Source organism: Mchenga conophoros, linkage group LG23, assembly GCF_057382185.1.
Source record: "Mchenga conophoros isolate Kocher_MC1m ecotype Shallow Benthic linkage group LG23, M_conophoros_male_GT1.1, whole genome shotgun sequence".
Lineage (NCBI taxonomy): Eukaryota > Metazoa > Chordata > Actinopteri > Cichliformes > Cichlidae > Mchenga > Mchenga conophoros.
In genome coordinates, this window is record NC_140547.1 from 41,525,047 (window position 1) to 41,537,825 (window position 12,779).

Sequence of the window (12,779 nt, forward strand, 5' to 3'; positions counted from 1 at the left end):
GTATTAAAGCCATAAAGCCTTTGAATGAAAACAAATGCTGTTGTGACAGTCCCATATGGAAAAGAAATAGTAAAAACGTATATGATTTACTCATGAAAGTGGCCACTTTCTCATTACTTTCATATATTGTTTTAGTAAGTATCCAAAACATACAAGATTCATTATATAATCTTTCAAGGGATCTTATATCTGTTTTTACTCTTGTATGCTTTTCATACAAGTTTCACACAAGACATTTACAAACTTTATAAAATTTATATATATCTTTTCCATATGTACACTGTCTTGTTGGTATATGTATGGTTTCTATACATTTATGTCAGATAAAAACTTTGGTTGTAAGATTTAGATAATTATTTAATAAAAGCTAAATATTTGAAATGAGAATAAGAAAGAAAAGTATTTCTTTGTGCCCCCCTCTCCCTGTTAATGCCCTACCTGCCCCCCTGGCAAAACTTTCCTAGACCCGTCCCTGCACAGTTACCAGCTGTCAGCTACATAAAAAAAGGATGCTGGTGTTATTTGTCTCTCAGAAACAGTTCATAACTTCCCTTCAACTCATTCCTGTCACCTAAAAGGTAAACCTGTTTCTCCATCACAGCTCTGATGATTCAGTAAGGACATCTCCTGGTTTCATCTTCATGTTTCCCTCTCACCACATAACCAAACCGACATCATGACCAGCAGCTTTACAGCTGTGGCTCCAGCAAACATCAGCTGATACTAGAAATTAATATTCAATAAATTCTAACAACAGCTGATCAAGCTTAAACGTGCTGCTGTTGTTTAGCGCGACATCCGCTGGTTTCCTGTTTCTGGCGCAAAGTGGGCAATAAATAAACAAGAGAGACGATCAGCTGATCATTGATCAGTTTCATGATTAAAGTAGCAACAGAAGAGGGAGGGTGGGGGGGATAAGAGAAGAGGCAGCTGTGCAGCGTAAAGACAGAATAACTCCAGCTTTGTGTCTTTTCCCATTCTAGCTAAAGTTCGGGACAAACTGCGTCTCTTCTCAGCTCAATACAAAACACGTAATATTTTCTCTGAATGAGGGACCATTCCATTTTTTAAGGAGCCGTTGGCAACTCTACTAACTAACCTTATGAATAAAATAAAGTTCACTATCAGTAACATCATAGCAACCGAACAGCTGTATAGAAACTCCGTCAAGCTGGCTAGAACGCAGTACGAGTTATTGCAACTGACAGTAAAAAGTCAGCATAACGAAAATAAACTCCACCTAAACTTGGTTTATATCTGACCCAGATAGACTGCAGGTCATAACTTCTTACCTGAAGTTCAGTTCACCTGACACTTGGACTGGCGGCTGCCTCGGGGCTCTCCTCCTGCCTCCCCTTCCCTCATCCACCTGCTGGCCTCTGTGGAAGCTCCGCAATAGCCACCACCAAACAATTGAGTTATTTTTACACATCTCCCAGCATCTGGCCAATCCACCACCTTTCAGTGTTTATACTGTTACGGGGAAAAAATGAAAAAAAAACCATTGGCCCATAAAAACGAAAAATCACCATCGGCCCACCGGGCAAATGCCCAGTATGCCCGATGGCCAGTCCAACTATGTCCTCTGGGCTGGAGGGTGGCGGATTAAAAGCTTTGGTGCATTACCGTGAGGCGAAAGCCATCCATCACAGCTTTTTTGGGTTAGATAAATGAAAACTATATTTTTGTAATAATTCCTGTGACTCCTCCTGCTTTTTCAACTCAGCCCATCACACGTCTATGTCTCTCCTTGTTTCATCTTTTATTATGAAAGGGTTGTGTTTCCATGTTCAGTGTGTTTCATTTTGCTTCCCCTGTGGTGTCAGGTTCATTTGTGTCAGCTGTGTTTCCACTTGCCCTTTTATTTTCTGTGTATTTAAGTCCGCTGTCTTCCTCTGGTCAGTGCTGGTGTGTCTGTTTTCCTCCGTTCACGTTATTCCGGGTTTCAGGTTATCTCCTGATTCTGTTTAGGTCCATGTTCATGTTCATGTTCATGTTTTTTCATCAGAGTTTCTTGCATGCACCTCCTCGGATTCATGTTCATGTTTTTCCTGTCATAGTTGTCATAGTCATACCGAGTTATTCCCAGTGTAGGTTTTAGTTTTAGTTGTCGCCCCTGTTTGCTGGGCCTTGTTTTGTGTTCAGTTCACCTGACACTCGGACTGGCGGCTGCCTCGGGTCTCTTCTCCTGCCTCCCCTTCCCTCATCCACCTGCTGGCCTCTGTGGAAGCCCCGCCATAGCCACCACCAAACAACTGAGTTATTTTTACACATCGACCTGCATCTGGCCAATCCACCACCTCTCATTGTTCATGCCCTTACAAAAAAAAATAAGTCACCAGGCATATGCCCAGTATGCCCGATGGCCAGTCCAGGTATGTTAACCTGCAACCAAATCTGCAGCTCCATACAGCAATGTTACGACTTAGATTATATCTTATAACTCATAACTCTTATGTTAGCTCCCCTCAGTAGCATACTGCCTGAAATATTCGACGGCTGCAATAATAAGTGTTATTTTTTCCTTGGTATTCTAATTTCACCGAAGTTTACTAAACTCAACAAACTTAATATTACTTACCGAGACATTTATTCTGTCCTCATTTTCTTTCACCGAAAAATTGTTTCCTGCGGTGCCGTCTTTCGTGCTTGGCTCTCCTACCTTTGCTAACGTGATGCACATAGCGCAGAAGCCGATGCTGCATTCACTTACACTCGGATATCTGAACTTCACCGTGAAAACATAATCGGACATTTGATATTTGATTGAATTTTATTGTTTTGCCTTTGGGGTGGCACCTGGGGTGGCCAGTCTGGTTGGGGGGGTGGCCTGGGGGGGCACAGGCCACCCCGCTGGACACGCCACTGGGCCTTAAAAATACCTGACTTATATAACAGCACACTGACAGTGTCTCATCCAAAAATAGAAAATGTATAAATACAGTTAATATCATTTTTATTTAAATTTTATTTAATTCTCTTCATATAGTGCCAAACAGATGTCTCAAGTCGTCACTGTTACAACATAGATAAACATGAACATGAAATCCATTATTTAATTCTCTTCCATTCACTCCAGTTCAATTCAATAGCTATATAGATGGATAGACAGATACTGTATTATATACTATATTGATTCCAAATGGAGAATTAATGTGTTATATCACCAGGATAATGAATTCAAGTAGTACAATCTCCAATAAACAGACAACACAGTTCAAGTTCAAAGTGCAATATGTGCAGGATCCAGGCTTTATATTGTAAGATGCAAAACGTTTATATATACATAATATTGTTGAAAAAATAAAGAAAGTTAAAAATCAAAATAAGTTTATTGTCACGGTGGCTGATGTGATTGCAATATGAACCCGAAAGCAGACAAGGGAGAGATGGAACTGAATCTTAACAAAAAGCAAACCATTTATTAGGTTGAAAAAACATGAACACAAAACAAGGCCCAGCAAACAGGGGCGACAACTAAAACTAAAACCTACACTGGGAATAACTCGGTATGACTATGACAACTATGACAGGAAAAACATGAACATGAATCCGAGGAGGTGCATGCGAGAAACTCTGATGAAAAAACATGAACATGAACATGAACATGGACCTAAACAGAATCAGGAGATAACCTGAAACCCGGAATAACGTGAACGGAGGAAAACAGACACACCAGCACTGACCAGAGGAAGACAGCGGACTTAAATACACAGAAAATAAAAGGGCAAGTGGAAACACAGCTGACACAAATGAACCTGACACCACAGGGGAAGCAAAATGAAACACACTGAACATGGAAACACAACCCTTTCATAATAAAAGACGAAACAAGGAGAGACATAGACGTGTGATGGGCTGAGTTGAAAAAGCAGGAGGAGTCACAGGAATTATTACAAAAACATAGTTTTCATTTATCTAACCCAAAAAAGCTGTGATGGATGGCCTTCGCCTCACGGTAATGCACCAAAGCTTTTAATCCGCCACCCTCCAGCCCAGAGGACATAGTTGGACTGGCCATCGGGCATACTGGGCATTTGCCCGGTGGGCCGATGGTGATTTTTCGTTTTTATGGGCCAATGGTTTTTTTTTTCATTTTTTCCCCGTAACAGTATAAACACTGAAAGGTGGTGGATTGGCCAGATGCTGGGAGATGTGTAAAAATAACTCAATTGTTTGGTGGTGGCTATTGCGGAGCTTCCACAGATTCAGTAACATTAGCAAGTGGTGGAGGCCAGCAGATGCAACACGCTGGCAGGTGGATGACGGAAAGGCACGAGGAGCAGAGGCCGGAGGCGGTGAACTGAACTTCAGGTAAGAAGTTATGACCTGGGCCCTGTTTCAGGAAGCCGGTTTGGAAAACTCAGAGTGAAAAACGACACTCACGGTTGAGTAACCCCGAACTGTCCAACTCGGAATATTCCGTTTCAGAAAGGCTGATAACAATTAGTTCAGTCAACGCGGAGTTGCTTTAACCCCAAGTGAAGCGCGCGGACGAGGATACATAAAGCCCTGATAAGCGGAGCACAGATTAAGCGAGTCACCATGGAGACGGAGGGAAAGAAGGCGCGGTCAATGTATTTCACAGCGCTTGAGGCCGAAATTCTGATGGCAGCATATGCCGATAACATGCAAATTCCGCGGAAAAAAGTAACACAGCCACAGCTGCAAAAGCATGCATGGCAAAACATAGCCGACAGAGTCAATGCGTGAGTGTTAATTTAAACATTGATCGAGGGATTTCCACCCATTTAACACGTTATTTTATCATATGTTATTTTATTTGTTATTTTATACATTTTATTTTGTGATGTGATGTGAGCGCAGGTGCAACCCAACAGGCCCCAAACGTGCCTGGCAGCAAGTAAAAATGAAATATAAAAATATAGTCCAAACAGGTAAGGTGTAATTGTATTATGAGCCATAGTGCTTGGTCTGTTTGTCCGATGTAAATCAATTGCAGTTAGAGGCTACATTAATTTTCTTTCTGTAAGCACTTATTGAAATTATCTGAGCACATTACAAGTACATATTTGCTTACTCTGTATGCTCAAATGTGACCCGTTATAGCCAACAGAAAAAAAGCGGAGGCCCGAAAAACAGGTGGGGGTCCTCCACCACCACCACTCACAGAGGCTGAGCAGTTGGCGCTCAGCCACAACACAGGGAGCGCCCTGTGGCCGAAGGCATCTCTGCGGGGACATCCTCTGAGGCAATAACCCCGCAAGACACAAGTGCCTACATAGGGGGTAAATTCAAAATAATACATGATGTGCATACATCCTTTCTTCACAGTCACCTTTGCAGTGCGACACATTCATTTGATAAACTCTTTACCATAATGAATTATTTTGTAGTGAAGTTATTTTCCGACTGATTTTGCCTTCCCTCAGCCTTGGTTGTCTTTGAGAGCATAATGACAATGAAGTGTAAGGTGATTGGTATGTTTGTTAATTGCCATTTGGTCCCTTGTAAGTTATAAGTGACCTGTATAAACCTCATATTCTATCAGTTGATGGTGATGGTGTACTGCATCTGGTGCAGCCTCCTGTTGAGCCAGACCAACATGCAGTTGTGAGTAATACTCCACAGATTATATGAGTTTACAGTAGAACAGCAATGTTGTCTATTTCTTTACTACAGGAAAATAATGAAGAAACATTGACAGCTGTTACAGAGGAGGAAGCAACAGAGACACTTTATGAGGTTTACATCTTTTAATACTTTGTGTACAGGAAATACAGGCGACCAATAAAGCCAGTTGAACAAAAAATCTGTTTATTCTTCTTTCAACATGTTGAGGTGATGGGTCAAAAGAAATGATTGTGACATATGGTGTCTCTGACTGCGCTTCCATCTTGTATGTCCGTGGGAGGGTCAGGATGTTCATGGTTTGGATCACTGCTGATGTTTGGTTCAGAAGGACAGTGTTCTCCTCTAATTGTGGCAATGTTGTGAAGAATCACACATGCCACAATAATGTCACATGCCCTTTCTGGGGTGACCCTGAGTCTTTGCAGGCACTGGAACCGGGCCTTAAGCATCCCGATAGTCATTTCAACTCTGGCTCTTGTCCTGCAATTAGCCAGATTATATCGCTGCTGTGGGCCCGGTTCAGGGTCAGGGTAAGGGGTAAGCAAATAGGGTAAACATGGATACCCCCTATCACCAAGCAAGTAGCCAGTGAACTCTCCTAAGACAGAAGGGTACACTTCAGTTCAAATGTCCCTGAAGCAATTGGTCTTTATATATTTTAAAGTATTCTCAACTCACCATGTCCAAATTTTGTGCTCAGTGTACATTCACGGAATATTTGTGAGTCATGGACAGAGCCTGGCCACTTGGCTTCCACATTTGTGATAATGTTGGCAGCATCACATATGATCTTCACAGTGCAGAGAACACAAATTAGCATCCATTACTATAATGAAATAATTTGTTAGTTTGACATGCTACAGGGAACTATGTACCTGTACATTAATGCTGTGGAAAGACTTCCTGTTCACATAGTCTCCTTCATTTACTGAAGGAGCAATGATTGGAATGTGAGTGCCATCTGTACAGCCAATCACGCCTGGGAACCCTGAAAATAAATGTGCAATTTAAGTAGTAGTCCAAGTATCACCACATCATACATTAAGTTTTGTTCATCCTGATACCTGCAATTTTGTGGCATCCCTCTTTGATAAATCTTGTGGGTCTGTGACCGGGGAACACCACAGACGAGTACAGGAGACGTTTCAGTGCAACTGTAACATTCCTGACTGCCCGACAGACGGTAGCCTTGGAAACGTGCTCAGCGTCACCAATATTATACAGAAAGCTCCCGTTTGCAAGAAACCGAAGTGCAATACAAATAATATGCAATGAACTGAGAGCATGTCCGCGATGTGTCACATGCGTAATATATGGCCTGAGGATGTTATCCAAATAAATTATAGATTGTGCTGAGAAACGGTAATGTTCGCACAGAAAATCATCAGGAAATGATAAAATGTCCAAACGCGCTCTGATCACTCTCTCCCGGCGGAGAGCTCTGCGGAGAATTTGGGCTTCACGATCTACTGGCTCTTCAAGGAAGGGGCACGCCATGTCCGACACTTCCTACTGTCAGGTTTCCGACAAAGGGGCGGAGACAGTCAGGGTTAGTTGTAGTAAACCTGCTAGGGGGCAGGTTAGCTTCACGGAGTGTGTCGTCATAGTGACTCACTCAGGCTGCAGCTGAACTCGCTTTGTGAAACCGAAAACCCAGAGTTTTCGTTAACTCAGGGTATACTTACTCAGTTTTTCCACTAAACCGGCTTCCTGAAACAGGGCCCTGCAGTCTATCTGGGTCAGATATAAACCAAGTTTAGGTGGAGTTTATTTTCGTTGTGCTGACTTTTTACAGTCAGTTACAATAACTCGTACTGCGTGAGCTAGCATGAAGGAGTTTCTATACAGCTGTTCGGTTGCTATGATGTTACTGATAGTGAACTTTATTTTATTCATAAGGTTAGTTAGTAGAGTTGCCAATGGCTCCTTAAAAAATGGAATGGTCCCTCATTCAGAGAAAATATTATGCGTTTTGTATTGAGCTGAGAAGAGACACAGTTTGTCCCGTACTTTAGCTAGAATGGGAAAAGACAAAAAGCTGGAGTTATTCTGTCATTACGCTGCACAGCTGCCTCTTCTCTTATCCCCCCCCCTCCCTCCCTCTTCTGTTGCTACTTTGATCATGAAACTGATCAATGATCAGCTGATCGGCTTTTCTCTCTTGTTTATTTATCTCCCACTTTGCGCCAGAAACAGGAATCAGAATACTTTATTGATTCTGATTCCTGTTTCTGGCGCAAAGTGGGAGATAAATAAACAAGAGAGAAAAGCCGATCAGCTGATCATTGGAAACCAGCGGATGTCACGCTAAACAACAGCAGCACGTTTAAGCTTGATCAGCTGTTGTTAGAATTTATTTAATATTAATTTCTAGTATCAGCTGATGTTTGCTGGAGCCACAGCTGTAAAGCTGCTGGTCATGATATCGGTTTGTATATGTGGTGAGAGGGAAACATGAAGATGAAACCAGGAGATGTCCTTACTGAATCATCAGAGCTGAACAGTGATGGAGAAACAGGTTTACCTTTTAGGTGACATGAATGAGTTGAAGGGAAGTTATGAACTGTTTCTGAGAGACAAATAACACCAGCATACTTTTTCTAAGTAGCTGACAGCTGGTAACTGTGCAGGGGCGGGTCTAGCAAAGTGTTGCCAGGGGGCCAGGTAGGGCATTAAGAGGGAGAGGGGGTCACAAAGAAATACTTTTCTTTCTTATTCTCATTTCAAATATTTAGCTTTTATTAAATAATTATCTGAATCTTGCGAACAAAGTTTTTATCTGACGTAAAATGTATAGAGATCATACATATACCAAAAAGACAGTGTACATCGCTGTCACAACAGCGTTTGTTTTCATTCAAAGGCTTTATGGCTTTAATACCTGGTGGGCTGGTCTGTAGTGAAAATGCCCAATTTTTTGTCCCAGTCCAGCCCTGCAGGTTAATACTGGCAATGTCACCATGCCAGCTGACTGTATTTCATCATCAGCCAGTGTTGTTCTTTATACATCAATATTACCAAAGTTTACCATAAGGCAGCATAGAAAGTATTTACTTGCTTTCAGGTATTATTCAAATGTTAGTCTTTTCATTTGTTTCCACACTTTTTTCCTGTTTCAAAATCAAACACCAGTTTGTGAGAAGATTATCTTCTTTTTTTAATAGGCATTGGTTTTGCATTGGCATTGGCCAATTTGCCAATTGTATGTTAAAATGTTCGTATTTTAATATTAAAAAATGTTTTTGCCCAAAACATATGTGCACTACATGTCAGTAAAAATACTATGCAAATATTGATGTCCTTGACTGCTGAATAAACACTGACTGATTGTATCTCTTGTACTTTATCAACGCAGTATCTAAAAACTTTGCACCGTAGTGGTTAAAATCTCATTCTAATAAGAGTTAAAAGCGCATTCGCTTATTAGGTTTATAGGGTTATTGAATTATGGTTAACGGTTGGTACACTCAGAAAAATAAAGGTGCCAACTGGAACCAAAAGTGGTTCTTTAGACTGATGCCATAGAAGAACCTTTTTTGGTGCCACAAAGAACCTTTCAAACAATGGTTCTTTGAAGAACCATTTCTTTCAGTGGTTCATTGAAGAACCTTTAAAGGTGCCCCAAAGAACCATCAAGAAATGGTTCTTTGGGGCACCTTTAATGGTTTTTCAAAGAACCTTTTTAAAAATGGTTCTTTAAAGAACCATTTTTAAAAAGGTCCTTCAAATGGTTCAAAGAACCATTTTAAAGAACCTTTTTTGAGTGGTTCTTTAAAAAACCATTTTAAATCTTTCAAAATAAAATGCATCATAAATTGAATTTGAGTAGGGTAAAATAAATACGAGCACAGCATAGACATATATTAATGGTTTATTGTCATTTTGTAGTATACCAAAAGACAAAAAGGCATTTTAGCCCTCAGCACAACATCAATACTAATACATGTCACATATTAGTGTTTTAAACAGTAATAATTAAATATATTTGCTATACTATAAATAAATATATATAAATACTATAGCTACAGATAACACAACAAATAATACATGTATTGTTTAATTAATAAAACATCAGAAAGTGATAAAACACATTAGAAATAGCAATAGCTTCATAACAGACCAATAAATCAACACATTTTCATCAGCAGATGTTTGCATGTTCAGTAAAAATATTTCAACAAGTTTATGATTAAAATGATCAATGAACTTTAGCATTACACCATGTAATGTACGTTTCATGTTGTACTCATGGTCCTTTGTTAGTCCAGTTTAGGACAATGTCTCTGACGTATGGTTCATATCAAACATATGTCATATCAAAACAAGCCCACACCTGCAGTTGTTTCAGTTTTTCACTGGCGTTTCCTGTCAGCTGGTCAACCTCACTCAGGCAGACATCCATATCAGCCAACCAAACGACAAGCTCCTCCCTTTGTGCTTCAAATCCCTCCCACTCTGAGACAAGGAGCTGAAAGAGAGAGAAAAGAGTCAATTATAAAGAAGAGAGAAAAGTGAAACCCTCCTCAGAAGGTCTGACTCGCATACCTGCAGTTGACCTGTGATGGACTCCAGTTTGGCGTTCACGTCATCCCTCGCCGATGCCAGCAGCCAAGTCTGCAGGGTGCCCTGGAAGAGCTGAGTTAATGTTCGACTCCTCCTGGTCAGGCTCTCCAGCTGGATGAGCCGAGGTCTCCCCTCTCGCCGCTGCCTCTGAACACAGAAACACAAATTGCATCTGAAGCAGGAGGTGCAGATTTTTTGCTATTCTTTTCTAAATCCAGGCTAGATCACGTGGAGGTATTTGGAAAACTTTTTTGGCCAGTGGACGACTGTTGTCTTGCAGAAAGTCAAATCAAACATATGCGATACACAATCAATTCACAAGAACACATTATAAAAAATAAGTCCAGTTCTTTCAAATGAATTCTGCATCAAAACAGGGTGACAGAAGTAAAACGAGTGCACAAAGCCTCACTTTGTACAAGCCTGCTATTACAGTTCTCCTCTATGCAGACGACTTTCCTGTTTTCAAGGCACAACTTGGATCTGCTGTACGAATCTTATGGATACACACTAAATGAAACAATAGTGTGCATGACTCCAGATTCTGATCCCTCATCCTAATATGGTCCCAACATAGCAACAGCAATAAAGCAGATGCTGAGGCTAAAAAAATACAAAGTCCATAAACCAATGGCTGACATGGGTTTTATCATAAGGGTGATAAATATACAGATTTCAGTCTGTCTTAGAGATTTGATGTTCATTTACCTGCAGATGCACTATACGTGCCTGCTCTATGGTTTTTCACAACATTTTGCACATCACTATTTAATACAGGAAGTACGTGAACTAAAACAAGTCATCTTTCTTTGTGAGAGGACCATATTAATGAAACAAACCTCAATGACATGATAGGGAGCCCTAAAGATGCTCCTGCTGCTTCTCTTCCTCCTCATCCTAAGCTTCCTTCTCCTTGTCCTCGCCTTCCATCCAATTGTAATTCAACCTAATTGTGTTTCTCCCCCTCCTCTTCCTCATTTTGTTGGAGCTGTGAACACAATTAATGTGAATCTGGATTAATTTGTGCAAACAAGAAAAATCTACAGCTTTTTGGTCAGAGGTGCTCTTGTGATTTAAGCCGGGTAGAGTAGATTTATGTGTTGATGCTACCTGCTTCAGCTCTGGCTGCTGAGTGATATTTACACCCTGGCTGGATTACAAACTTTAACCATGTGCTGAACTTTGGCCCGGCGTTGATACCTCTTGTTAGTATAACGACCTCTTCTTAGCTTGTATGTATGATGGTGGATAAATGAAATATACAAAAAAATTAACTATATTACAAAAGAACATCTATCTTGGAAACATCAAATGACCGGAGCATAACTTGTCAACTAGTCCGAAACTAAGTTATGCAGGAACAGTCAAAGACACACCTTCTCATGTCACATTTCTATTCATTTCTATATAATTCGATTAGACAATAAAGAGTTATCTAATCTAATTATTCATTCAAAACACTTATGCATAGCTGCATTTTATACAGCTCATACAGAATTCAAAGTACAGGTTCATGTGAGTATTTAATGTACGGCTCAGATCTACAGAATTTCAGAGTTTCTAGAGCAGACACAGAGCTCACGTCACAACAGGCTTCAGGCGCCATTTTAGTGACTTTAACAATATATTAAATTTTAATTTCGGTCTAGCTGACATTAGGTTATGTACGCAGCACGCAATTGAACCACATATTTTAGACGCCAAAGGTTCAAATTAGCTGGGAGCAGCTTCACTTAATTATAACAGTGGTTTTGTTAGGAAAACAGTTGGATACTAAATTGCGCTGACCTCAATGGCTAACGTATCTAGCTAATCGCTACTGTTAGCACAACATTAACAGCAAGCTACAATGACGAGTAACAAAAACAAAACAGTAATAAGGTTTTAATGGAAATGTTTTACCTTTTCTAACAGTCCCAGAATCCACAGCTTCAAAGTCCAGCAGGTACTGAAGACTGTTATCCGTTTCGCTGTCACTGTCCGTGAGTTTTTTTTCCCGAAGGTCAAGGCCCGCCGCTCGCACACTCTGTCTGCGCATGCGCATCCCAACGACTGACCCCCTCCGTCCGCTCCCGGGAGGTTACAGTATGACCTGTTCTGACGTCACTCTCTCTCTCCCTGTCATTTATTTGGCTCGAAACACATATCAACAAATTGCTCAGTGATGAACAACTACTCAGATCATTTACCTAAGCAGTGCGCTTTGTCAAAACGAAGTGTGTGTTCATTACACTGACATTCTGTTCTGCAATTGTTATTTACTTGTATTTTATAATTTGACTTTACATACTGCTGGGTGGTTTGTAAAGTTTACAATAACTAGTATTATCATTATGCTGTATTTTCAAAAATATATAATAATCTCAAAAGTAATGCCTTGGAGTAGAAAATAGTAATGCTTTATTAAAATTTAAAACTAAAGTACAGTACTTGAATGTGTGTATTGTGTCTACTGTTTGCAAATATTTCTAACTTTTATTTGAATATTCAGTTTCCTACCATCTTCTCTTAAAGGGTAATTGCCAGGTATCCCGCCCTCCCCCTTTGCACAAACATGCACACAAAGAAAACACACAGTATAATTCACAGCCTCATTATAGTGAATAAATATTTATGCTATT

The 12,779-nt window shown here is 40.4% G+C and overlaps 1 protein-coding gene across 1 annotated transcript; it reads right to left on the bottom strand.

Moving 5' to 3' along the window:
• Positions 1–9,895: 9,895 nt before the first annotated feature.
• Positions 9,896–12,129, bottom strand: LOC146547875 (nesprin-1-like). Its single transcript, XM_085265106.1, has 5 exons — positions 12,061–12,129; positions 11,269–11,387; positions 10,998–11,146; positions 10,141–10,305; positions 9,896–10,063 (listed from the first exon to the last, which is right to left on the bottom strand). The coding sequence occupies exons 3-5, from the start codon at positions 11,052–11,054 to the stop codon at positions 9,896–9,898; spliced, it is 390 nt and encodes a 129-aa protein (XP_085121232.1). The 5' UTR covers positions 11,055–11,146; positions 11,269–11,387; positions 12,061–12,129.
• Between the last annotated feature and the right edge of the window lie 650 nt (positions 12,130–12,779).

Bases quoted from the DNA above. Each gene is read 5' to 3' on its own strand.
- LOC146547875 (XM_085265106.1), bottom strand. From the start codon at position 11,054: ATGAGGAGGAAGAGAAGCAGCAGGAGCATCTTTAGGGCTCCCTATCAT. The intron at 10,306-10,997 runs GTTTGTTTCATT...TTCTGTGTTCAG, and splicing joins CTCCCTATCATGTCATTGAG to AGGCAGCGGCGAGAGGGGAG. The intron at 10,064-10,140 runs GTATGCGAGTCA...TCTCTCTTTCAG, and splicing joins CCATCACAGGTCAACTGCAG to CTCCTTGTCTCAGAGTGGGA.